The 26,777-nt window shown below is 51.7% G+C and overlaps 1 protein-coding gene across 1 annotated transcript; it reads left to right on the top strand.

The window, feature by feature from the left end:
• Positions 1–5,544: 5,544 nt before the first annotated feature.
• PM20D1 (peptidase M20 domain containing 1) lies at positions 5,545–26,064 on the top strand. Its single transcript, XM_062211289.1, has 13 exons — positions 5,545–5,768; positions 8,265–8,351; positions 10,926–11,158; positions 11,556–11,642; positions 12,232–12,365; positions 12,979–13,098; positions 13,891–13,966; positions 14,356–14,417; positions 14,647–14,725; positions 17,001–17,072; positions 21,800–21,968; positions 24,185–24,284; positions 25,402–26,064. Exons 1-13 carry the CDS (start codon positions 5,600–5,602, stop codon positions 25,523–25,525), a joined length of 1,512 nt encoding a protein of 503 aa, XP_062067273.1. The 5' UTR covers positions 5,545–5,599; the 3' UTR covers positions 25,526–26,064.
• The last annotated feature ends 713 nt before the right edge of the window (positions 26,065–26,777 follow it).

Genomic DNA, 26,777 nt, shown 5'->3' with positions numbered 1-26,777 from the left:
ACACATCCAAATACATAAGAAATTACAATAAATGTACATAGACTAAGACCATCAGTAAAACAGAGATTGTGTGATTAGATAAAAACTTAGAATCAGCTATTTATGAGATATTTCTAAAAAATAATGACAAAAGAAGATAAAGAAGGCCAGTGCCATGGCTCACTAGGCTAATCCTCTACCTGCGGTGCCGGCACCCTGGGTTCTAGTCCCAGTTGGGGCGCCGGATTCTGTCCTGGTTGCTCCTCTTCCAGGCCAGCTCTCTGCTGTGGCCCGGGAGTGCAGTGGAGGATGGCCCAAGTGCTTGGGCCCTGCACCCGCATGGAAGACAGGGAGGAAGCACCTGGCTCCTGGCTTCAGATTGGCACAGCGCGCTGGTCATAGCAGCCATTTGGGGAGTGAACCAACGGAAGGAAGACCTTTCTCTCTGTCTGTCTCTCTCTCTCTCTCACTGTCTAACTCTGCCTGTCAAAAAAAAAAAATAAGATACAAAACAAGGGCCAGCACTGTGGCTTAGCAGATAAAGCTGCCGCCTGCAGTGCCAGCATCCCATATGAGTGCCAGGTCGAGACCTGGCTGCTCCACTTCGGATCCAGCTCTCTGCTATGGCCTGAGAAAGCAGTGGAAGATGGCCCAAGTCCTTGGGGTCCTGCACCTGTGTGGAAGACTCAGAAGAAGCTCCTGGCTCCTAGTTCCTGGCTTCAGATCAGCACAGCTCCAGGCGTTGTGGCCATCTAGTGAGTGAACCAGTGGATGGAAGACTCTCTCTCTCTCCCCCCGCCTTTGCTTCTTTGTAACTCTGCCTTTCAAACAAATAAATACATATTTTTTAAAAAGTTACAAAACAAGCTGGCGCTGTGGCTCAACAGGCTAATCCTCCGCCTTGCGGCGCCGGCACACCAGGTTCTAGTCCCGGTTGGGGCACCGATCCTGTCCCGGTTGCCCCTCTTCCAGGCCAGCTCTCTGCTGTGGCCAGGGAGTGCAGTGGAGGATGGCCCAAGTCCTTGGGCCCTGCACCCCATGGGAGACCAGGAGAAGCACCTGGCTCCTGCCATCGGATCAGCGCGGTGCGCCGGCCGCAGCGCGCCTACCACAGCAGCCATTGGAGGGTGAACCAATGGCAAAAGGAAGACCTTTCTCTCTGTCTCTCTCACTGTCCACTCTGCCTGTCAAAAAAAAAAAAAAAAGTTACAAAACAAAAACAAATACTAAGCAAAAGCATGGGGTAGCCGTGGAGGCACAGCCGGTTTACTGAGCTTTGTCTCACCGCACTGGGCAGCACGGTTCTCACAGGCTAAGGCTCTGGCAATTCTGCAGACAACAAGTCTGTCAGTGCCACTTTTTTTTTAGATTTATTTATTTATTTGAAAGTCAGAGTTACACAGAGAGAAGGAGAGGCAGAGACAGAGAGAGGTCTTCCATCTACTGGTTCACTCTCCAATTGGCCGCAATGGCTGGAGCTGCGCTGATCTGAAATCAGGAGCCAGGAGCTTCTTCCAGGTCTCCCATGTGGGTGCAGGGGCCATCCTCTACTGCCTTCCCAGGCCACAGCAGAGAGCTGAATGGGAAATTAAGTAGCCGGGTCTCGAACCAGCGTCCATATGGGATGCCGGCACTGCAGGCGGCAGCTTTACCCGCTACGCCACAGCACCAGCCCTGTCAGTGCCACTTTCCAACAGTGCATGCTCACTTCCTGTCTCTGTGTCACGTTTTGGTGACTCTCGCAATATTTCAACCTCTTTCATCATTTTTATTGTATCTGTTACAGCCGTTTACATTATTATTATTATTATCATCATTATTATTATTACTACATCTGTTACAACGATCTTTGGGGCGCCAGGAACCATAGCTGAGCAAGGCCTTCCACTAGCCAAATCAAGTGATCACATGGTCGCTAGCCTTTTTTGTAACCAAGCATTTTTAACCAAGGTACGTAATTGTTAGATACAATGCTACTGCACCCTTCATGGACTATAATATAGTGTGAACAAAATTTTTATACACACTAGGAAACAAACAAACAAAAAAAACTCACGTAACTTATTTTCTTACATTCCTGACCTTATCATGGTGATTGGAACTGAACCACATCTCCAGCGGTGCCTGCGTTAACAACAGACACACTGACCTCAAACCAAGACATTGTTAAGTACAAAGGAGCCCACTATATAGCGACAAAAATTTCAAGTCAACACAAAGATACAAAAATTCTAAACTTATATGCATCAGATAAAATAGACTCAGAATATATAAAGCAGAACTGACTTCTTTTTTAAAGATTTATTTACTTGTTTGAAAGGCAGTTACAGAGGCAGAAGCAGAGAGAGAGAGAGAGAGATCTTCCATCCACTGGTTCACTCCTCAGATGGCCGCAATGGCCGGAGCTGGGCTAACCTGAAGCCAGGAGCCAGGAGCTGGGTGCAGGGGTCTCAAGACCTGGACCATCTTCTGCTGCTTTCCCAGGCGCAGTAGCAGGGAGTTGGATTGGAACTGGACTAGCCAAGACTCGAACTGGCGACCATGCAGATGCCAGCACTGCAGGCAGTGGCTTTATCCGCTATGCCACAGCATCAGCCCCTATAACTGACTTTTAAAAACAGAAAATCCACCAACACAATGGAAAGTTTTTATTATACTTCTTCCTTTGTTGATAAGGCATGCAGATTTTTAAAAATCTGTGATATAGATGAATAAAACCATAAATAAAATTTTGATTTAATGCACATACTGTATATGGAACCCTCCATAAAACAATTCAAACTTACATGCTATATTTACAAAATTGGCACACACTAGGTTCTTAGGCAAGTCTCAACAAATTTCTCTCTCCCTCTTGTTTTTAGATTTATTTATTTACTTGAGAGGCAGAATTACAAACAGAGAGAGGGAGGTCTTCCATCCACTGTTTCACTCCCCAAATGGCCACAATGGCCAGATCTGAGCTGATCCAAAGCTAGGAGCCAGGAGCTTCTTCTGGGTCTCCCACATGGGTACAGGAGCCCAAGGACTTGGACCATCTTCCACTGCTTTCCCAGGCCATAGCAGAGAGCTGGATTGGAAGTGGAGCAGCCAGGACTCAAACCAACACCCATATTGGATGCCAACACTGCAGGCGGCGGCAGCTTTACCTGCTACACCACAGCACTGGCCCCACATTTGTTTTATTTTTTAAAAGACTTATACATGTACTCATACATAAGTATTTATGAATAAAGAAAAAATGGGACAAAACCAGAATATTCTGAGTGAATACCTCCAGATGCCGTGATTTTTTTTCATTATACTTTTCAGTATTTTCCAAATATTTAATAAGGATCTAAATATTAACTTTAAAATCATAAAATCTTTTAAAGCTTGGTAGGAACTAAACTACTTTTACTAAAAATTCTGGCATGCTCACACTTTTAAATGTCAACTCTATTTTAATTATTCTACATCTTAAGCTGAGCACTGAGTCCAGAAATGTTCATTATATTACTCCTTACACTTTTCTGTGTATGTAAAGAATTTCAGATTTCTCCACCATCGTGGTGAGTACACCTGACTCCTCCTCACCAGGTCTTCTCCCAAGACATTCAGAATCAAAAGATTCCTAGACCAGAAAAAAAAAAAAAAATCACCCCATCCCCCAACGGATTCAGATGAAAACTGGAAACAAAATCAGGCATAACTCCAAGAGGAGACCCTGGAGAAGAACCAAGCTGAGTGTGTAAGGCAGCGCCCTGGAGGCAGATGGCACATAGATTTATACTGCATCAGGGTCACTGTGTTCTTAACACATCAAGCTGAAGATGTCACCATGTCTGGGCAGCTGGACCTGTTTGACTGGGGCTGTGACTAGTGGATTGACTCAGTAATAAATATATGAAATGTCTCTCTGTCTCTCTCTCACTATCCACTCTGTCTGTCAAAAAAATAAAAATAAAAAATAAATAAATATATGAAATGTGTTGGGAAAAAAAGAATTTCACAATACTGTCATTAAATTGGTATTGAAAAGTTGTTACATGGTTGTAGTCTTTGAAGCAGAAATAGAGAAAGGGTTCGTGCTAAGCACTCTCTCTCTAAACAAACACTGGCAGTATGGACTTGAGCTTGGGTCACGGGTAGTTGCATGGTCCTGCTGGCTGCAAGCCCTTAGACTTTTTCTTGAGAATTCTAAAATGTGAGCGTGGTGCCAGATGAAATTGCAACAAGGAATCTGGAAGGAACAGTTTCCTGGCTTCAAAAAATCAAATTTTCTATCTCTGTGTCATAAGAGGTTTTTCTTCCCCCAAGAATGATCCTCTACTCTGAGCAGATATGAAATTTGTTTGTGTAATCCATCAAAATTACTGATACAATAATCTCCACTTACCGAGGGGGGTGCATCCCAAGACACAACCTCCCTGCCTGTGGAACCCAGTCCAGGTCTCCACGTGGGTGGCAGGAACCCTATCAGGTAAGCCAGCAACTGCTGCCTGCCGAGGTCTGCTTTAGCAGGAAGCTGGAATCAAGAGTCAAAGGTGGGTGTCAGACCCAGTGACCGGGGTAGGGGAGCAGGTGTCTTAACTTGTGTCTGGCGTCTGAACCATTCAGCCAAATGCCCACCGCAGACAACCCATTCTTATTGTAGATTTTAGCAACCTCACTATGTGATTTTTTTTCTTTCCTTATCAAGCCAAGAGTTTTCATCTTTTCATTTAAAGGAAGTATTTTATCACTTCTCCTTGGCATGGCCGAATTGCCAGCATCACTGGGTAATAAGAACAATAGAGGTTACATGAACGCAAGCACTGTGATCAGCTGATCTGATCACGGAGGTTGCTGCAAAGTGACTGACAGTTGGGATGTGACGGACAGAGGAATGAAGTATGTCCCAGGAGGGACAGGATTGACATGGCAAGAGCTCATTACGCTGCTCAGGATAGCATGCAATTGAAAACCTATTAATTACTTAGGCTTGGAATTTACCATGGGATCCTCTGACCAAGGAAAACTGAAACCACGGGAAGTGAACTCCTGAACCTCAAAATTCCCTTAAATCTATGTACTGTAATCTGTCTCAGTGTGTCTGCCTAGAGTTGCAAAAAAAAATGTAGTGTTCGCAGTAACATCCAAAACACCTTCACAGAAAATTCCTGCACAGGGGCCAACCCTCCGAGCTGGACCATCAGAGACACCGGGACAGACCCCAGCCAACCTAGGGAAAGGCCGTCACCCGCCAGGGGCAGAGCCGGGGCTGATACGCGTCCTTCACGGGCTTGCTTTCTCCTCCCTTAGCGCGGTGTGTTATCCTACAGCAGGGGATTCACCTCGCAGAAGATCAAGAGCAGACCAGACCTCACCCCAGCCCGAGGCCATCGCTCACCTGCGTTCCGCCCCTGTCAGCTACGCGCCAGAAACCACAACCCCCAAAAGGCCTTGCGAAGTTGGGGCGGGCCCTTCCTGTCGATTGGTTGTTCCGCAGCCATAGCCAAGTTGTGATTGGCCATGCCTGGGAAAGGGGTGGGGCTAAGGCCGATCGTTGCGATTAGAGCAGTGACACGGCGGGGGCGGGCCCTCTGGGCGCTCAGGTCCAAACTCCAGCGGCTGCTGGTCGCGGAGACGCCAGGGAAGCATGGCTCCGCGGTGTTTTCACGTGCTGGCCTTGGCGGCTGGGCTGCTGCTGATCTTCGCCACCGTCCCCAGATCCAAGAGCCAGAGGAGCAGGAAGTATATGGAGACGTCGCGAATCCCTTCTCGATTCAGCCAAGAGGAGAGCACAGAGATGAAAGAGGCGCTGAAAGGTGAACCTTGGTCCCCTTGACACGCCCCCCTCAGTGGGGTCCCGCGGTCCTCGGGCCAGCCCGTGACCTGTCCGCGCCTCCGTGGCGTCCCCTGCTCTGGCCGCCGCCGTGCCGCACAGCTCAAACCTGCCCCGGCCTCCAGCCCACCACCCAGGCCCCTGCTTGGGGATGTCCCTCCTCCCCCAGGCCGGGCTTCTGGGACTTTGGATTCCAGCCTGAAGTTCCAGCTTCGCCCTCAGGGCCCGGCTGCCGCCCACCTGCGCGCTGCTGCAACAGCTTTTATTTGTACAGCACTTTGAAGCCCTGAAAGTTTTTCACATCTGGTAAATCACAGCTGAATCCTAAAATGAGCCTCCAGTCAGTATCTTAGTCTCATCTGCAGAGGGGGTCGGTGAAGAGATCTTAGGGCTCACAGGGAGGACCGGGCCCTGGCTGCCAACGTCTGGGGCCTGTAGGCCTCGCTGGCCGTCCAGAGGCTCCGAGAAGGGTGTTGAGTGTTCCGGGGTATAGTTGGCTCCGAGTGCCTTCTCTTTCCTGGAGGACATCGCCCCTAGATCTCTAACCAAGGCGGAAATCCCTTCACTTCCCCTTCACTTCCACCTACGTTTTCCAGAAGGAAAGAGTCAAGTTTCTCCTGAGTGTCGGAGCCTGTGGGATAATGAAATCCTTCCTGATTGTGGAATGGCTTCGAGCCAGTCTTTCCCTTTCATTAAGTAGTGGGTTTAGAGAAACTGCTTACGTAAGCATGTCTAGGCAGATGCAGGGACCAAAAGCAAATGCCTGTGACTGGATAGAGAGGGCGCTGGGAGGCAGAGACGAGCCACGGTATCAAGACTCCTCTGAAAGTCATTGGGAAGCCACTCAAAGTCTCCTTGCGTGGAAGAAAGCAAAAGCCCAGTGATTGCCTAGAGGGGGGACTTCATACCATCCTGGCGTGGATCTTTGAGTTCAGGGCTTGGGCCTGCTCTCAGGCAGTTTAATCGTCTTGGACCTCAGCTTCTGCCCACACAGGGCCCATCTCGCACGTGGTGGGCCATGATGCGTGGGCTTGATCCTCAGCAAAATTGAACACACAGAGAAGTAAGTTTGCTTTCTGGAGACCCTCCCTGAACACCAGCCGCTCCAGGTGTATGTGGTCTCTTGTGTCTTTACAAAGCCCTCTGCCCAAATGTTCTGATGGTTCGTTGGGTGTCCCCTCTCAAGAGTGTTTTTATGTATGTACTTATGGATCTATTTACTTATTTGAAAGGTAGAGTTACAGAGAGAGAGGGAGTGGTAGAGGTCTTCCATTAGCTGGTTCACTCCCCAAATGGCCACAACGTCCAGGGCTGGGCCAGATCAAAGCCAGGAGCTTCTTCAGGGTCTCCTATGTGGGTGCAGGGGCCTTGACACTTGCCCATCTTCCACTGCTTTCCCAGGCCATTGGCAGGGAGCTGGATCGGAAGTAGAACAGCCTGGGCTTGAACCGGCGCCTATATGGGATGCTGGCATGGCAGGTGGTTGCTTAACCTGCTGGGCCATAGCGACAGCCCCTAACGGAAACCTTTAAGACTATGAGACTTTCAAGATTCAAAGGATGAAAAAAAAAAAAAAAAAAAAGACTCAAAGGATGAGCCCAGGGCAAGTCAGGAACTGAAACGTGTGGATAGAGAAGATGAGATTATTTTTGGACTGAGAAGCTTTTTGGTAGCTTCCCAGGCATCATGTGCTCAAAGAGCAGGCCTTGACTGAGAGTTCACTGAGGCTCAGGGGAAGCCAGTCTAGGAGGAATAAGACCACACGTCACACAAAGCACACAAGCCTCCTTGCTGTGGGGACCTGGGACAGTGGATTCCTTGAGATGGATGAGGCTCGGAATCCGCAGAGAGTGATGATCTCAGAGGTGGAGTGAGGCCCTAGGAAACGCGGTACCAAAGCTTCTCCCAGGGTGAGGGTCTCCAGTCTCCTTAAGAACTGCATGGGTTTTAGTCCTGGGTCTTCTGCTGGTTGCCTGGCAGTCTTCGGCAAGCAGAGTTCTTTCCTCGTCTTCGAAGGAGGGAGAACAGCAGCACTGACCTTACAGAACTGTTTTGTGCTCTGCAATAAAGCAGTGAACGCAGAGGCTGGGATTTGGCGCAGGGGGTAAGCTGCCACTTGGGACACCTGCATTCCATTTTGGAGAATCTGGGTTCGAGTCCCGACTCCGCTTATGATGCCAGCTTCCTGCCAATGTATAACCTAGGAGACAGCAGCTGATGGCTTGAGTGCTTGGGTCCCTGCCACCACGTGGGAGTTCTGAATTGAGTTCTGGGCTCCTGTTGTAGGCACTTGGGAAGTGAACCCGTATATGGAAGGTCGGTCTCTCTCTCTCTCTCTGCCCTTCAAATAAAAATAATTAATTTAAAATTTTCAAGATAATTAATACAAACGAACTTTTTGAAAAACGAGGACCATGAGGAAAAAAAGCAATGTCTGTTATCATCTTTAATCTTCCATCTCTGATTGACACTCTGACAGGTGCCATCCAGATTCCAACAGTGTCTTTCAGCAGCACGGAGTCCAACACCACAGCCCTGGCTGAGTTTGGAGAGTACATCCGTAAAGGTGAGCTGCAAAGGCGGGCCCGCGGCTCAACAGGCTAATCCTCCGCCTGCGGTGCCGGCACACCGGGTTCTAGTCCTGGTCGGGGCGCCGGATTCTGTCCTGGTTGCCCCTCTTCCAGGCCAGCTCTCTGTTGTGGCCAGGGAGTGCAGTGGAGGATGGCCCAAGTGCTTGGGCCCTGCACCGGCATGGGAGACCAAGAGAAGTACCTGGCTCCTGCCTTCGGATCAGCACGATGCGCCGGCCACAGTGCGCCTACCGCGGCGGCCATTGGAGGGTGAACCAACGGCAAAAAGGAAGACCTTTCTCTCTGTCTCTCTCTCACTGTTCACTCTGCCTGTCAAAAAATAAAAAAAATTAAAAATTTAAAAAAAAAAAAAAGGTGAGCTGCAAAACATGGGCATGGGGTGGGAGAGGTAGCCCTGGAGGCAGGGTTCTTTTACAAGAGGATAGAGAAATTTATTTTGTCACCGGTCAGAGGCTAGTCAGATTCCCATGGGTCACTTTTGAGTTTGCACACAGCATGGAGCCGGTCTTGTGGCAGTGGGTTAAGCCACTGCCTGTGACACAGGCATCCCATATGAGTACCAGTTGAGTCCCGGCTGCTCCACTTCCAGTCCAGCTCCCTGCTAATGCATATGATGGCCTAAGTACTTGGACCCCTGACTCCCATGTGGGAGACCCAGAAGAAGCTCCTGGATCCTGGCTTCACTCAGGCCCAGCCCTGGCCACTGTGGCCATTTGGGAAGTGAAGCAGTGGATAGAAGATTCTCTCTCTTTCACTTTGTCTATCCTTGTCTTTCTGTAACTCTTTCAAATAAATAAAAAAAATTTTTTTAAAAAGAACTAAGCCACATAGCTGTCAGATTGGAGTTTGAACTCTCTCAAGCTTTTCCCTAAATAAGTATCTGCCAAGAAACAATATAATCAAAACGTCGAGCCAGGATTCCTTCTACCTGAGTACATTTCCTGCCCCAAGCTCCCTCTACCCCGTCTCCACAGCTCTATACACACTGCACCTGGCCAGGTCTTCTCCAGACTCCTTATGTGTGCATTTCTAAGTCTCTAGACAGTCACACACCTTGAGCTCCTGTGTCAGTCATCTCTCCTCACCCCTGCTCCCCATGCAGGCTGGAGCTAGGCAAGGTGGATCAGGAAGAACAAGGCCTGGAACCCCTCCTACCCTAGGAAGGCCTCATGAAGAGTAAGGAGGCAAACCTTCTAAGTCCGATTTAAAACCAGCCCTTCCAGAGTTGTTGGAGGTGGGAGAAGCTGGCTTAGGAGCAGCAAGTAGACCCCTACCTCTAACACTCTTGAAAGAAATGGATCTGGCATTAATGCCCAGTAGCTAAGTAGCTAACAGGGGCCAAGTTGGAAGTCTTTACTAACTAGGAGATAGGGATAGGTGTTTGACCTAGTAAGACATTGCTTGGGATACCTGTAGCCCGTGTCATCAGGGTATCTAGGTCCCAGGCCAAGCTCCACTTCCTACCCTGTTAGGTAGCAGGTCATGGCTCAAGTAGTTGGGCCCCTGCAACCCATGTGGGAGTTCTTGGCTCCTGGCTTTGGTCTTGTGCAGCCCCAACTATTGTGGGAGTTCGGGAAATGAACCAACAGATGGGAGTAATCACACTCGCTTGTTCTCTCTCTGTCTCTCTCTGCCTCTCAAATAAGTAAAATTAAAAAGAAATAAAAATTGACGTTTGATTTTAAATAAATAAAAAAGTAGAGAACTAAATATGTAGTGACAGAGAACTAGAGAAGCTGGGTGACAAGATACAACCATAGTCTTCTTTTTTTTTTTTTTTTTTTTTTTTTGACAGGCAGAGTGGACAGTGAGAGAGAGAGAGACAGAGAGAAAGGTCTTCCTTTTGCCGTTGGTTCACCCTCCAATGGCCGCTGCGCTGCAGCCGGCACACCGCGCTGATCCGAAGCCAGGAGCCAGGTGCTTATCCGGTCTCCCATGGGGTGCAGGGCCCAAGCACTTGGGCCATCCTCCACTGCACTCCCGGGCCACAGCAGAGAGCTGGCCTGGAAGAGGGGCAGCCGGGACAGAATCCGGCACCCTGACCAGGACTAGAACCCAGTGTGCCGGCGCCGCAAGGCGGAGGATTAGCCTGTTGAGCCACGGTGCAGGCCCAACCATAGTCTTCCAATCTCTGGATTATTTTTTTATATACATGTCATGTTTGGTTCCAAATAATTTGGACACCAGGAACTACTATATTCAAAATTTTACATGCTCTTCATCTGTGTAGCCCATGAGTGTGAACTTGCGGCAGAGTGTTCTAGGTCAGACCAAACCAGATCATGAGATACCGTCAACGGTAGAGCCCTGCTTTGCATGTTGTTAAATAATAACAGCACATTAAACATAGGGAAGAGGAATTTCAGAGATTGCCCATGCAGATCAGAATTCAGACTGGCTTTGTCCCAAAAGGCTTCTTAAAGGAGAACACTTGGTTTTTAAGGGGGGAGGGGCTAGAAGGGAGACCTGGGGCAGGAAATGGCAGGAGAGCTGAAAGGGAGCTGCCAACCCTGACTCACTCACTCTGCTTTTCCCCTCTCTGCCTCTAGTCTTTCCCCGGTTGTTCAGCACCAGCTTTATCCAGCATGAAGTCGTGGGGGAGTACAGCCACCTGTTCACTGTCCGAGGCACGGACCCCAGCTTGCAGCCCTACATGCTGCTGGCTCACCTGGACGTGGTGCCTGCCCCGGAAGAAGGCTGGGAGGTGCCCCCCTTCTCTGGGCTGGAGCGTGATGGTTTCATCCACGGCCGGGGCACGCTGGACAACAAGAACTCTGTGATGGTCTGAAACACTGTGTTCCGTCTGCCCCGGGGCCCAGAGATCACACCAGAAGGGAGGGCTCAGCTGGCTCCTGGGAGGCAGAAGGTTACGGCAGAAAGAATGCTGGCTCCAGGGGCCCTCTGTTCCACCCAGGAGGTTGTCCCTTCCCTTTCTGGGCCTTGATTTCTCAGCTGTAAATAGAGATCCCCAGGAGATCCTTCAGTTCTGACGCCATTTCCTCCCGGTGGCCAAGGTTTCCCAGGCCTGGTCTCCCAGGACCACTTCATATCTCTTTGAAAAGTCGGTCAGATCCTAGCCCCACCAGCCCTGGTGCTGACAGCTGAACATCTCCGAGACCCTGAGACTTCCTCCTAGACAATAAGCCTTTCTCCTCTTCCCATGTGCTTCCGAACCCCAGGCAACCCTGCAGGCCTTGCAGCTCCTGCTGATCCGGAACTACATCCCACAAAGATCTTTCTTCATTGCTCTGGGCCATGATGAAGAGGTAGCCTCCTGTACCCTGTACCTATCTGGGAGGGGAGGACCTGCTGGGAGTCTTCAGCCTGGTGCAGTTTGCTATCCATGAGATGGGTGGTGGTTGCCAACTTCTCTGTGTGTCTGGGAGCTAGAACTACCTAAGGACCTTGAACAGCATTTAGATTCCTGGGCCCTGTGCCATAGATGTGAATGTTTAACAAACTCTCTGATAATGTCTGAGCCCGAGGCAGGCAGGTAGCCCATCAGCTGTACCCCGAGAAACATTGGTGTCATGGAAAGAACTGGACAAGGAATCAGTGACTCTGTTTTGTTTCCTGTGACACTACTTACTTTGACCCAGATCAAGTCACTCCATTCTCGGGTCCTGGTTTCTTCATTTGTGAAAAGTGAGGGGGCAAAGGGGAGCTGGGTCCTTCCAACTGGGACATTCCAGAATTCTGTCCTGGGCCCTGTCCTGCTCCCCCCCCCCCCCCGAAAAAAAGGACCCGAGGCTGGAAGGTTCTGGAGCCCCCAGCTGAGCTGAATGGGTCTTCAGGAGCTGTCTCTGGAGGTCTGTCTCTGGCTGAGGATTGTGGCTCTGGGTTCAATGTCTACAGGTATCAGGGCTGCACGGGGCTCAGAAGATCTCGGCCCTGCTACAGGCAAGGGGTGTCCAGCTGGCCTTTGTCGTGGACGAGGGCAGCTTCATCTTGGATGGCTTCATTCCCAGCCTCAAGACGCCCTTTGCTATGTGAGTAAAGCACCCATCTCCCACCTTGCGGTGGGTCATCACCCACATGTGAGGTGCCCCAGCCCGGAGTCTGTCCGTCACACGGAAACAACTGTGTCAGCCCTCTTCCCTTCACCACCCTGATCTTCATCTTGTCCCAGGCTTCCCCTCCTCTCCTTCTCTAGTGTGGATTTGTTATTGTAATAAATTTATCTACTTGAGAGGCAGAGTTCTAGAGGACGGGAGATACAGAAAGAGACCTTCCACCCGTTGGTTCACACCCCAGATGGACACAATGACTGAGGCAGGACCAAGCCAAAGCCAGGAGCTTGGAACTCCATCTGGGTCTCCCCCGTGGGCCCCAGGGGCCCAGGCACTCAGGCCATCTTCTGCTGTTTTCCCAGGTTCATTAGCAGGGAGAGCAATCAGAGGCAGAGCAGCTGCGTCTCGAACCAGTGGTCCAAAGTAGAATGTCAGTGTTGCAGGTGGCGGCTTAACCCTCTGTGCCACAGCGCCAGGCCCCCTTAGTGTCGATTTTCCAGGTAGCCTGAAGCTGACCTCAACCCAGCAGAGTGCCGCACAGGCGGGCCAGCGGGCCTGAGGGGTGACTCCTGTCTCGGATCCTCTTCAACAGGATTGCCGTCTCAGAGAAGGGGGCCATTGACCTCAGGCTGCAAGTGAACATGACTCCTGGCCACTCTTCAGCTCCCCCAAAGGAGACCAGCATCGGCATCCTCGCAGCCGCCCTCAGCAGGTAAGCCACTCCCAGCCCTGAAGACCTGGCGCTGTCCCCTTGTCGGTCTGCGGAGGTCACCCCTCCTGACCCAAAGCTGGGCTAGCAAGCCGTGGAGTGGGCTGCGGGAGAGACCGAGCCACTGGTGCCCAGGCTGGAGTCAGGAGAGTCTCCATCGGCGCATCTGTACGGCAAGCAAGGGCCAGGAGACAAAAGCTGGGTTCCCTGCGGGAGTAGTCCAGAGCCCAGAAAAGCAGCCAGAAATCACAGGCTGGACATGGCTGGTCGAGCCATCCAAAGTCCCTGCCTACCCTGGAAGGAGGACAAAGTAAAGGCTGCGGTGGCTGAAGACACCAGGCTCTGTGACAACGGAGCTCATAGCGGGCTGGGTTTTCTTAGGAACTATAAGCCTTCAGCTAAGGTTGAGTTCCCCGGCTCAAGGCTTTGTGCTCCGTGATGGGCAGATAGTTATCAATGACACAGCCCCTGTCCTCAAGGGACCCACACTTAGTGGAGGACACTGGCCATGGTGCTGCAGTGTGGTGCAGGACGCCAGAGGAGGGGCGGGAGGGGCCCTAACTCAGACTCACAGATGGAGAAAGCTCCTGCTGGTGGGGTAGACGTGGTCCTGCTAGTGCCTTGAAGTCTTCCCAATGTTGTAATGGTGGGCGTGAGAAAGGTGGCAGGGAGGTGACAGGAGAGCTGGCCCAGACTCTCCAAATTTTCTCCTGTCTCCTCCTCCTCTTCCTCTTCAGGTGATGGGCGTTTGGTTGGGTTTGGCTAAAACCTTAGACTCCACTTCTCTTCTTCCAGACTGGAACGGACACCAATGCCGAACCTGTTTGGGAAAGGGACACTGACGATGACCTTGAAGCAACTGGCGAATGAGGTGTGGGCAGCAGTATCACATACTGTGGTCAGCTGTGGAAGAGAAGGGTGGCAGAGAAAAGGGCCCTGGGGCTGCCCCGTGCCCTGCCCAGTCTCACCTGTTCTTGGCCAGTGGCTGAGCCACGCATGATGAATCCGTCTTGTTCTCTGGTCTCATCTGAGACCCTGAGATTAAATACACTCAGGTAACCTTTGGGAGCTAATTCCCACCCCTTGAGGCTGCCCAGCAGGTGTCAGTCAGATGAGCCCAGGGCTCCCCTTATAGCAGAGACTGAGCTAACTGAACTCGGCTGAAATCCTGCTCGCTGAGACGGTTCTAGAAATGAGAGACCCAGCCTTCAGGAGCAGGGCCCCTGCTGTGCTGACCTTGACCTTGTTCTTCCCTTTCAGTTTCCCTTCCCTACCAATATAATCTTGAACAACCTGTGGCTATTTCGGCCTCTTGTAAGCAGGTAATGGATTGTCTTCCCTTCCTTTGCACTGCCCAGCCCAAACCTACCCACCCCTTAGTCCCGTCTCGGCTCACCTGGGCCTAACTAATCATCCTGATCTGACACACTAACCGGTCTCTCCTAGTCTCAAAGATGTCCAGGGTTCAGGGAAGTGAGTGATCTTCCAACCCTTTCTTTCTCCCCAGTGGACAGTCCTGCCCAGCATCTGACCCTAGTCCTCTTGCTTTAGGTTTTTGGAGAGAAATTACATGACCAATGCACTGATCAGGACCACCACGGCGCTCACCATGTTCCAAGCAGGGGTCAAGGTAACATCACCTGGTCTCTCCTATACACTGCCCACCTGCCCCTCTGCTGCTTGGCCCCCTTTCCCGTCTCTGCTAACATTTTGAATAATGGGAAGGACCACCGCAGAACTGTCCTGGGCCATCAGTTGGGTCAACCTCAAGAACAAGAGGTCCAGCTGAGGTCTGCAAGCCCTGTGAATTGCTGTCCAAATCCATATGTGTGTGTTTTAGTGAGCGCAGTCCATGAACCTCTCGGGCTCTTGGGGCCCATACCCCTCCTCCCTCCATAAAAAACCCTGACCACTAAAATACTGGGGAAAGGGGTTAATTCTTTGGGGTTTTTTTTAAGATTTATTTTTATTTATTTGAAAGACAGAGTTACAAAGAGAGGTGAAGATAGAGAGAGAGGTCTTCCATCCGCTGGTTCACTCCCCAAATGGCTGCAACGGCTGGAGCTGAGCCAATCCGAAGTTGGGAGCCAGGAGCTTCTTCTGGGTCTCCCACATGGGTGCAGGGACGCAAAGACTTGGGCCATCTTCTACTGCTTTCCCATGCCATAGCAGAGAGCTGGATCAGAAGTGGAGCAGCTGGGACTCGAACCGGCACCCATATGGGATGCCGGCACTTCAGGCCGGGGCTTTAACCCGCTGCGCCACAGCGCTGGCCCCAGGAGTTAATTCTTGTGACCTATGCTGAGGCTGTAAATCAATGTGTTTTACATTTACCAAGCACGTCGGTCCTGAAAACTAAAGGTTCAAATCCTTCTGGCACTGAGGATTTTTTAGATTAACTACCTAGTAATTAATGAGCAATTAATGTGTCTTCCCCTGGTGTTACCCTGAATTGAAAGACAGTTGCCTGCCAGAATTGCAGAGAGAAGGAGAAATACTGAGAGGGAGACCTTCCATCCACTGGTTCACTCCCCAAGTGGCCACAGTAGCCAGGGCTGGGAAGGCCAAAACCAGAAGCCAGGAACTGCACCCAGGCCTCCCATGGGGGTGGCGGTAGCCCAAGCTCTCGGGCCGTCTTTCACTGCTTTCTCAGTCACGTTAGTAGGGAGCTGGATTGGAAATGGACTAGCCAGGACTCGAACCGGTGCTTATATGGGATGCCAGCCAGCATCATGGGTGGCAGCTTAACACTGTGCCACAGTGCCAGGCCCAAGAAACATAAATTCTATGTGAGTTTTACTTTTATAGAAATGAGTTCCAGGTGAATCAAGACTTTGATAAATTTTCATCCCAAGAATTGCCCTGCAGCAAATTGGTCCACCCCCAGTTGTATTGGCCACCTAGGGGCATTAGCCATGCAGTCGCATAGGCCTGTCTGTAACCTTTGAAGGGACTTAGGCCACCTTCATGGGTGCCATTCACCCAGAGCGCAATGTGACCTTAAGGAGCTCTGGAAATCGGGAGCCAGGCACGATACCAGTGCCTGAGATCCATTCCTGGTGTAACTGACATGGGGGGCCAGTGTGTCCGCTGGACCCGAGCTGTCTGCACCAGCTGCCTGTGGTGTCCCCCTGCCCAGAATGACAGTGCCACGTCCTTGCCTTTGAATTGTGTTTTTACCTCCCTGAAAGACGTTCACATTCGTTGTCCTAATTGATCTGCCCAAGAGCCCTAGGAGTGTTATTGCCCCAGTTGCCAGGGACGGAAGCAGAGGCACAAGGAGGTCGCAATGACTCGGAATCCCACAGCTATTTTGTTCCAGCCCAGTGCTCCTATCCCTAGTCCGGCACTTTTTTTTTGGCCTGTACCATTTTGAAGAAAGATAGGCAGGTAGGGAGTCTGTTCTCTCCCAGTCTTCAAGGGAAAATCCCTCCATAGCCTAACTCTCCTCTCCAATTAGTCCTGGATTCTTCCTGGACAGGCAAAGACTAGAGTCCAACTTCACAACAAGACGAGGGAGACCCCTGCCACCCCACCGTCAGCCCCCTCAGGTCAAACTCACCATCACCGGGGCCTCCGAGGCTCTGGGTGCCCGACAGTAACAGCTGCAGAAATGTCCTGGGTGTCCTGGGAACCAAAGCACACGCAGGAGGCTCCCCGTGGGGCAGCACGGGCCATCACAGCAGTCTTGCTCCGAGCGGGTCTGTGCCCCCTCCCCCCCTGGCCTAAAGCAGAACTCCTGTAGCTCTGAAGAGAACCACAGGTCTAGGCAGGGTAATCCAGGGCAGACTGAAAACATAAGCCCTGGGTCCTTAAATCGCCTTCCTCTGCCCCTGCTGGTGGTAGGGGTCAGGGCGGCAACACTCAAGGCTGGCTCAGACCAGGGTTTGTGCTTCTCTCTCCAGGAGAACGTCATCCCACCAGTGGCCCAGGCCACAGTCAACTTCCGGATTCACCCTGCACAGACAGTCCTGGAGGTACGTGTCACATGTTCCAGACAACTTGTTCAGCCTCAGGGAGATGTGGCCTGAGGACTGGGGTTTAGCTGAAAGCCTGGGGCTAGCCCACTCTCATTTGTTTAACCAACGTATCTCAAAGGCAGCCTGTGTACCAGGTGCTTGGCTAGGATAGGTCTCTGGTTTGGGGGAACTTGGAGCCTGGAGCTGGGCGGCGGACAGGTATGAATGATAGTAATAGAAGCGAGCATATGTATATGGTCACTGTGTTTGGCATTATTCCAGGGTGTACACACATAGGTGTACACGCATAGGCAGGAACTGCATTCCCTCTTTACCCGGTGGACACCGAGGCCAAGAGCCACCGAGCAGCTAAGCTGCCTACCCACAATTACACATCTGCACAGCCAGAGGCTACACTGTGATTACAACCACCGGGGATGAGCAAATTACCCTAGAACCACAAAGAAGAGGACTGATCCTACTTCTGAGGGTCAAAACAGCCTTCTCTAACCACTGGAAATTTGAGCTGGGCCTTATAGGACAAACAGAACTTTGCTGGGAGCATTGACTTTCATGAGGACTAAAGAGTAGGATGAACGGGGGAGACATAGTGGGAGAGGAAAACTGATGAGAGATGGAGTGGTCGTTTTGGATAGCAGGCCTTGTGTGCCAGGCTGAGTTTGGGCTCTAATTTGTGAACAGGAGGAAACTCTCAGGGATGTTCAAACAGGGCTGTGATACACTCAGGTGGCTTTTAGGGAGAGACTGCTGGAGTAGAAAGAGACAGGAAGTGATTGCAAAGTCTCAGGTGGTGCATGTCAAGTTGGAAGCAAGGTCGTGGTCACAGAGTAGCAAAAAGGGCACCCACCAGAGGTGAGTCCGAGGAAGAGATGAGCTCAACAGGATGTGGGGGTATACAGACGTGGGATGAGGGGAAGGACCATCCAGGGTTCCTGCCGGCTGCTGATGCCTTGAGCCAAGATTGCAGGTCTGGGAAGAGGAGTGGTTTCAAGGTACAAGGGTACTTCAAAATGTTCGTGGAAATGGAATTAAAAGAGAAGTTTATTTTGGTGCGTAAAGCTAAAAGTTTAGTGATTTGATGTTAAAGATGGAAGGTACGACCTTGAGAATCACTGAGCACCTGTTGTTGGGTTCCTAGGTGCATGTTCCATGAGCGTTTTGTACTAGAAGTTTGAGAAGCTTCTACCAATAGGCAATTATAGATACGTCAGGTCTGTAGAATGACATGGACGGAGATCCAGGCTGGAGTGTTGTGAACAGGAGACAAGCCCTGTAGAGTAACACAGTCCCACAGGAAGGTGTGTACAGGGAAGAGAGAAAAGGGTTAAGGCCAGAGCCTCGCCGTGATCAGCTACAAACATCAGTTTAAAAATTATAAAAACAAATGTGTAATGACAAGCTACCAGGAGGGCTGTGGCGACAAGGCAGCTGGTGCCATCAGGGGACGCGACAAGGCACCTGGTGCCAGACCTCATCCAGCGAAGCCGGCAGCTAAAGGGTGAACAGAAGTGGCGGAGAATGGGGGACAGCTACCAGAAACTCAGCCTGTTTAAACAGCAGCCTGAGCTAAAAAGAACTCCAGTGGCAAACGTGATCCCTCCGAAGATGATCTGAAAAGGCAGTCCAGCCAGCCTCTGATGAGGGACACTGCAGGATCTAGCAGGCTCCGCAGAGCGTCGGGCTCAGCCACATTTGGACCGTGTGGCCCTTGCTCCTAAGTTAGTTCTTCCTCACGCAGGGAGGGAGGCGCCCTCTTTGTCACAGAGCAGGGAACAGGCCTGCCCAGGGCCACGGGACACGGGGTGCAGCAGGAAGCCGGCCCAGTGTGAGACCCGAGCTCTGCTGCTTTTCATCAGGTGCCAGCCCTTGTCCCCTTCCTGGGGACTCACGGGGCCAGGAAGTCACTGAATTCCCCCTTGTCAAGCTTCTTTCCACCGGTTTTTTCCAGCCTCATTCCAACTCCATGCCCTTCCCGAGGGCTGTTTTCCACCCAGCCGGGGCTTTCATCTCCCCCGGAGCTGGCACTCCTCCCCCCACCGGCAGCCACCCGCCTCTCCGCGCATCTGATGGAAGCCCTGTGATTCCTGGGCTGGCCTGCCCGCCTGCCCCAGGGAGGAATGGAAAAGCCTCTGTCATTCAGAAGTGCACAGAGCCCATGGCCCCAGCCACGTCCCTTCCTCGTGCCTTGGCTCCACGCATCAGGGCTACTCCCTGAGGCTCTGCAGGCCGCGTGCACAGAGCCCTGGGCTGGGTCCGGTGGGCACGCAGGCAGCCCACGGGTCCTCCTCTTTCATCTTCAAAGGCTCTCTCCCAAGTTCCTGGTGTAGCTAGGTCTCCAACGCCGTCTGTGAGGAACAGGAGCCTTCAGGAAGGTAATGGGCCTCCAGGAGTAGCAACAAGGCCACAGGGAGTGTCCAGTTAAGGGAGAGCTTTGAAATGCGCCATCTTGGGCAGTAAGGAACTCCGCTGCACCGCAAGGGCTCGGGGGGAAGAGTCCTACCTTCCTTCCTTCTGTTGGTCATGCACCAAGCATCCTGAGTGGCTGCTGGGGACAGCCCATTCTTCTACGCACTGGGGTAGCGGTGCACTGGGCAGAAATCCACTCTGACGGTGCTTGTGCTGCAGCGGGAAGAGACAGCAATAAGCAAGGAATCAAATTAATGAACAAGTGGCAAGTACCACAGGCGAACTAATAGGATGCTATGGCGCAGAGTGAGTCAGGGGAGGACGGTGGGGTCAGCGAAGCCCTCTCGGAGAGCAGGGAAGGAGGTGGGCCCAGGCGTCAGCTCCAGGCAGCAGATGCAGGGAGCGGGGTGCATGGGTGCCCTCCAATTTCAGCAGGGTGAGATTCTGCTGGGTGTGGATGATATTATGCCCTGTGGAGTACATACAATAGCTACGAAAGGGGTGGCTGTCACAGGAAATCAAGTCTCGGTTCACTATAAGGAAGATATTCATAACCGAGTTGCCCCGAGCTGACGTAGTATACACACGTGGGGGTGAGCGTTCAGACTGGCAGTGTTAGGCAGGTGAGCGCCTGTCAGGGGTTTCCCAGTACTAGGCTCACAGCAGGGTGGAAGCTGGGCTTACTAGTGCTACAGACAGTCCCAATTTTTAGTATCCATTGTCCTTTCTCTCAACAATGAACCACTCATGTGAGAGGAAAATATTTCTACTCGTAAAATAGGAAACAACACAGTGGCGTGGGAACGTGCTGGGAGGACTGGTGCAGATGAGAGAGGTCAAAGGTCAACGTGCCCTAAAGTAGGCGCTGAGGTCTGCCTCACCATGGACGAACCCTGCCTCCTCGTGCCGTCCATGCAGCTCTGCTGATTGTCCACAGTGCGCTCGGGCTTCTATACAGGCACATTACAGCTGCCATGTACTGAGCGCTTACTATGTGCCAGCCCTGGCCCGACCACATTGCGTATATGATCTCCAGTAGGGTCACAACCACCTTATGCGACAGGTGCTACAATGATCCCTTCACCCTCGTGAGGTCAGACAGGTACCCGGCCCCACGATGCTAACTCGTTCCCTAATGAGATGGCATCTGTTATTTTTATCAGCTCACATCCTTCAACTCTCAGACATCCAACATTTATTGCCTGCCTTTCACGGGCTTAGTATTAGAAATACAGAAATGGCAGGGCCTGGTCTTGTAGCTAGAGGGGATGCCTGGGCCCTAGGAGCCTCATACCAAAAGGATCTAAACCATTCGCCTTCAAGCTTTGGTGGCAGGGATTTCTATGTAATTTGAGGCAGGGGGCAGCAGGTGCCCCTCCTAAAGGGATGACTTTAGGAAATTTCAGTGGGTCAAGAATATATCAAGACTATGCATTAATTCTGGTAATAGAGTATTTGAGTCATAGTTGCTAGAATGCAATTAACTCGATGACCCCCTCACTCATCCAGCAGAAATTAATTTCGCTGGATCCAAAAACCAGCCGTGGGTTCCCTCCCTTTCTCTCTAGACTCAGCTGCTATCATGCTTCCAGAGAGCACAGACCTAAAAGGGATCAAACTGATCAAATGAGTTGAGACCAGTGCTGGGCTTTTCTTGGGTGACCGAATGGACTTGGGGCCTCCCTAAGCCAGCCTCATGGCCATAGCCTCCCTGTGACCTAACCCGCAGAGGCTGCTCTGCATCCTTCCTGGGATCAAGAATTCTGCTGTGTTCCCTCTCTGAATTTTCTGCAAGTTCCCCCAGCTTCCTTCCTGGGGAAAGGAGGCCAAGAGAAAACTTGAGCACTAGTATCCAGTTCCTGACTTGGGGTCTGTGTTGAGCTCATCTTCCTGGCCCCAGTGCAGTTGGTTACAAACAGGAAGTGCAATGCCCAGAGGGCGGAAAGAGAAGTGCATGACATCACCTGTCAGAGACTCCCAGGTAGCATCTGTCCTCTTGCCTTGAGATGTTTGCGATTCCCATTCTAGCCTCTCACACCTTCACCCAGCCCATGGCTCACAACCCAAGGGAAAAGACATCCTTTGCTGATTATCCAAACCCCCAATCCCTGGCTCCAAGCTGTAAGGAACGCTTCCTAAACACTGATCCTCTACCCACTGCTTTCCAGGAAAGGCCTGGCTCTTACATCACCTGCAGCCAGTCAGCCGCAACTGAGGTCCCAATGCTGAAAAAGAAACATGAGTAAAAGCCAGAGCTCTGCCTTGCCTGACCGGGGTAGATCAGTAAGAAGTCTAACCCTTTGTTTCCACCCCCGGAGGTCTTAGAACTCGTCAAGAACACTGTGGCCGATGACCGGGTCCAGCTGCAAGTGTTGAGAGCCTTTGACCCCCTGCCCATGAGCCCCTCTGACGACCAGGCCTTGGGCTACCAGCTGCTCCGCCAGACCATCCAGTCGGTCTTCCCGGAAGTCAACATTGTCACCCCAGGTAATGACTTCATCAGCTGGGGCCGGAGAGAGGTGGGGACTGGAACAGTTTCCTAGCCAATGTCCGCCGCCCCACACCCAACCCAGCTGTTCAGCCTGGAAACAGCTGGCTGCTTCTCCTCATGGGATTGGAGCTGTATTTTCCTCTTGGGGTGGAAGTCAGAAAGCAAACAGGAAAGGAGCAGAAACAATAAATCAGGTCAGTTAAGCCCCGGGCCTGACTTAACCTAGACCAGCCACTCTGGCATAGAGGGGAGAGTTGACTGGGACTCCCCCCTCCTCTGGAGGAGCCACAGAGGACACCCAGATCCCCTTAGATCCTAGATCTGGTCCATTCAGCAGCAGGGCTCAGGATCCTCAGTCCAGAAAAACTTCCTGGCCCATGCCGTGTCTGTTAAGCCCATTCCCTTCTCCCAGCAGCTCCCTCTTACCTCTCCCCCCAGCCTTCTAGTGTATCGTCCAAATCTATGCCGGGTCAGCCGTGGTTCTGCAACTTAAAGAGTGGCAGAGGATCAGCAGGGGACTACCTGGGCCCACCCCCAGAGTCCGGTGAGCCAGCTCTGAATGGGACCCTGGAACCTGCCCTGTTAACAGCCCCGGGGGATTCTGACACAACGAGGTGGTGGACCGGCTTCTAACACTCTCCCTGGCTTCTAACACTCTCCTTTCCATTAAGTGAGGAGCTCCTGCTCTGTTGGTAAGGCCTGGGGCCAGTTCCATTTTATTTAGCTTTGATCATGGATTCATCCAGGCATCCCGGAACCCTGGCCCTCCCGGTACCAAATTCTCCCCTCTTGACTCTCAGATGCCCCCCTACCCTTGTTAGGCATTTTCAGGAAAAAGGTGGGGCAGGGGGTAGGCAATGGTGGCATTGTGTCCCAGTGGGTTAAGCCACAACTTGTGACACTGTCATCCCGTATCAGAGCACTGGTTTGAGTCCTGGCTGCTCCACTTCCAATCCAGCTCCCTGCTATTGTGCCCAGGAAAGCAGTGGATGGTGGCCCAAGTACTCTTTCCACCCACGTGGGAGATCAGGATGAAGCTCCTGGTTCCTGGCTTTGTCCTGGCCCAATCCTGGTTGTTGCAGCCATTTGGGGAGTAAACCAGTAGGTGGAAGAGCTCTTCCTCTCTCTCTCTCTCTCTCTGTCACTCTGCCTTTCAAATAAATAAAATAAATCTTTTTTGAAAAATAGGCAGAAATCAACTGGCAGGGGCCCATGTTGTGGTGCACAGGGTGAGCTGCCGCTTGTGACACCGGCATCCCATATCAGTTCAAGTCCAAGCTACTGCACTTCTGACCCAGCTCCCTGCTAATGCATCTGGGAAGCAGTGGAAGATGGCCCAATTACTTCGGCCCCTGCCACCCATGTGGGAGACCTAGATGCAGTTCCTGGCTCCTGGCTTTGTCCTAGCCCAGAGCTGGTTGTTGTAGTCACTTGGGGAGTGAATCAGTGGATAGAAAAATCTTTTTGCCCCCTCTGTTGCTCTGCTTTCAAATAAATAAATAAATCTTTTTTAAAATGGAAAAGAAAAATCAACTGGCAGAAAATTCACAAAGCAAGGAACTATGAACAGCCTGGCTGTCCATTGGAAACCAAGAGAGGAAAAGAACAAAGCACAAATTGCCATCTCAGATCACCCAAGTGCTCTTGAACTGATGCTCCAAAATGTCATTTCTGAAAGAACGTGCCTCCAGGGACGTGTTCCAGCCCCTGCTGCCTTGGGGATGAGCAGCAGACTGGAGAGCGTTCTTGGACTTTCCGAACCTGAGGTTTGAGGCTAGGAAGGCAGGGGCATCCTTCAGAGGGTGAGAATAACAGGAACTATGTTTCAGTTGGAGAGGATTGCATTCTACTGCAGGTAGGCCCTCCAGAGGGGGTCATTTCTGACATCAGGTGATACAAGATAAAACTCAAGTGATGAAGGAACACTATCTAGACTTTTGGTTTCTAAAATAGCAAACGGCTGTGCCTATGGGTATAAAATAAAGATAACTGGTCTCCTTTGGTCATCACAGAGAAAGGACATTTAGCTGTGGACCATTCAAGAAATATTTCACCAGTGACCTTGGAACCAGAATCTGTGTTCCTCATTGAAAGGATATTTTTGTAAAATCATAGCCACAGGCTCACAAGAGGACCCAGGGCTCCTGTTTTCCAACCACCCCACCTCCTTGGCTCATAGAAAACCCTCTTCCCCTTATTCTTCCCTTTCTAGGCATTTGTATTGGCAACACAGACAGCCGACACTACACAAACCTCACCACCGGCATCTACCGCTTCAACCCCCTCTATCTGCAGCCCCAGGGCTTCAGTAGGTGAGTGGACCAGGTTTGACAGCAAGGAGGAGATACATCTGGCGTGTCCCTTCCCCCACCCAGCTCATGCTCCTGACAGTGCACAGAATAGGGGAATGCCGGGGTTTAGCAAACTAACATGAGACATTGTAGAACCAAACCAGCCGACTGTCATTCCAGAATCTTGCCAGTCCTCAGCAATTGTGGGAATTGACCCCTCTCCTCAAAGGATGGGGATAATCAGGTGACTGGGGGAGACCCTTGGGTGCTCCCCCAGTTCCTACCTTGGGAGGGTGTTCACACCCTGAGCCTCATCTCCTGCACCCTCCACACGAGGAGACGGCAGCGTCTGAAGCGGGCACGTGTGTGTGACTTCTCAGAGGAAAGCACCGTCATAGCCCAGGACACACCCACCAGCGTGACCCGCTGTGTGGAAATCACTTTTTGTGAGTTCTTCAGAAAATTGTTCATCTCAAGGCCTAGGAGGAATATTTCCACTTAGCTCCACATCCAGGCCAGAACTGCCCACCACAAATCAGGTGTAAAGAGAAGGACAACATTTGCATATGAGTTGAAGAACAGCCTTCACGCTTCTATTTTTTGAATGGAAGGATGTTGGGATGTTGGGTAGATACTCTCTGTTTCTTTCCATCTTTGATGTTCCTGTGTGGTTGGATTAGGTCTTTTTTTTTTTTTTTTTTTTTGGCTTGTGTTGTGTCGTGTGGTGGGGAGGTAGGTTGGTGGGCATGAGACCCGACAGTAAATTTCTAGGTAAAGCAGAGAACCAGATGGCTACCCTGGACAGTCGCCCTTTCTGGAAGTTGAAAGGTGGGGAACTAGCTTGGAGATGCGTCTGGCTAGGGACTCTGTCCTAAGAGGAGGAGAACTAGAAATCCAGCTCTCTCATATCTACCCCAATGTTCTTTGCCATGAGCACAGGTCTTTGAGAGATGGCCAACACGTCGTATGAAACCCCACAAACGGCCTCTCCCACCTTGCCCACGTCCTACCCCGAGAAGGTCAAGGCCATGGGTATCAGGGAATGATGCGAAGAGTAGGGAGAATGCTCTGTGCTAAGTCTTGTGTCCTAGCACATGGCTTCTTTCTCATACCCCAAACGCATCTCTCTTTCCCTCAGCATCCATGGAATCAACGAGAAAATCTCAGTCCAAGCCTATGAGACCCAGGTGAAGTTTATCTTTGAGTTTATCCAGAACGCTGACCTAGACAAGGAACCAGTTCCCCACCTGCATGAACTGTGAGGACAAGGAGCCAACTGGGCCAGGGGTACCCAACCTGGCCAGGGCTAACCCAACAGGGAAAGCCAATGCTCGAGGAACTTCGAGTCAAAACCGCATTGTAGGACATTGTCCCCCTCGCCTAGACTCACCCAGAGACAGGGCCAGGAGGTACAAGGACTCTCAGCAGAAACCTGGCTTCTCCACCCTCCCAGGGGGTGCCTCTCGCCACTGTCTGGCACTCACTGCCTTCTGGTCTCTCTTGGCCTTGTAAGTCTTACCCTGGTTGGCGAACTGCTCCACCTCTGGGCCTGAGCTAACACTGACTTGAAAAGTCTCACCGATAGCAGTGTGTCTAACTGAAGTCACCCTTACTGGAACGCCTTCTCCAGGGCTTATCTATTTCTTCTTCCTAGAACATCCTTTCCTGTTTTTCTCCTCTCTTCTTGGACTTCCGAGCTGTTTCTTCATCTCTCCTTGCCTTCTGCATTCAGACTACGCCTGGACAAGACTTAGTCAACCTGTGTTGCTACCATCAGCCAATTAAAGATGTCTGTGCATCACCAGCTGTCACTGAGGGCTGAATCTGAGTCGCACGGGCTCTGGGGGACTCTCAAACTCCTGGCTCTGGAGGCCGGGGCCTGGAGAAGTAACCTCCGTCCTTAGGATCCTCCTAAAGGCTCCCTGAGCTGTGCTCCCTCCCCTGCCCTGTTCCTGCCACCTGCTGCTGCTGCCCCACTCCAGGAGGTACTGATCTGGAACATTTCGCTGGCACATTCTACGGGCTGAGCTCCCATAACCCGGCCTGTCTGGGGAGCTCAGGACCAGCAGGGCCTGGCCCTGGCATCAGATCCTGGTTTACACCCATCTAGGGGAAGTGGAGGGCATGTAGGGGGAGGGGGCCTGGCTTGAGGGGCTCTGCCTTAGCTGCTGGGCTGGTGGAGGGAGGAGGGGCGAGCCAGCCTCCACTGTGGGACAGCAGCGCTCCTGTCCCTTTTTCTCTGGAGGCCAAGCCCGAGCATGCTGAACCTGCTCAGCAGCTGCCAGGCAGGGGGCACTGGAAGGCAGCATTTCTTGGCTCAGGGGTAGGAGCTGTGCTTTGTGGATCACAAGGGAGTTGGGGGCACAGAGGAAGAGAGAGAGGAAAACGGGACTCCCTTGCTTCCCCTCCCCAGGCCAGGCCCTTCCATGCCTTCCTGGGGTTTCTCAGCAGGGGCTCCTTTTCCCTCTCCTCTCCCGCTGCTGGTGCTTCTCACGCCCCCACTTCCTCACCTCC

Source organism: Lepus europaeus, chromosome 14 (genome assembly GCF_033115175.1).
Source record: "Lepus europaeus isolate LE1 chromosome 14, mLepTim1.pri, whole genome shotgun sequence".
NCBI classification, from domain to species: Eukaryota; Metazoa; Chordata; class Mammalia; order Lagomorpha; family Leporidae; genus Lepus; species Lepus europaeus.
The sequence above is the reverse complement of the archived record's forward strand: the minus strand, read 5'-3'. Positions and strand labels throughout refer to the sequence as shown.

Coding starts and splice junctions, on each gene's coding strand:
- PM20D1 (XM_062211289.1), top strand. CDS start 5,600: ATGGCTCCGCGGTGTTTTCACGTGCTGGCCTTGGCGGCTGGGCTGCTG. Junction 13,967..14,355: donor TGAAGCAACTGGCGAATGAG/GTGTGGGCAGCA, acceptor CTTCCCTTTCAG/TTTCCCTTCCCTACCAATAT. Junction 21,969..24,184: donor AGTCAACATTGTCACCCCAG/GTAATGACTTCA, acceptor TTCCCTTTCTAG/GCATTTGTATTGGCAACACA.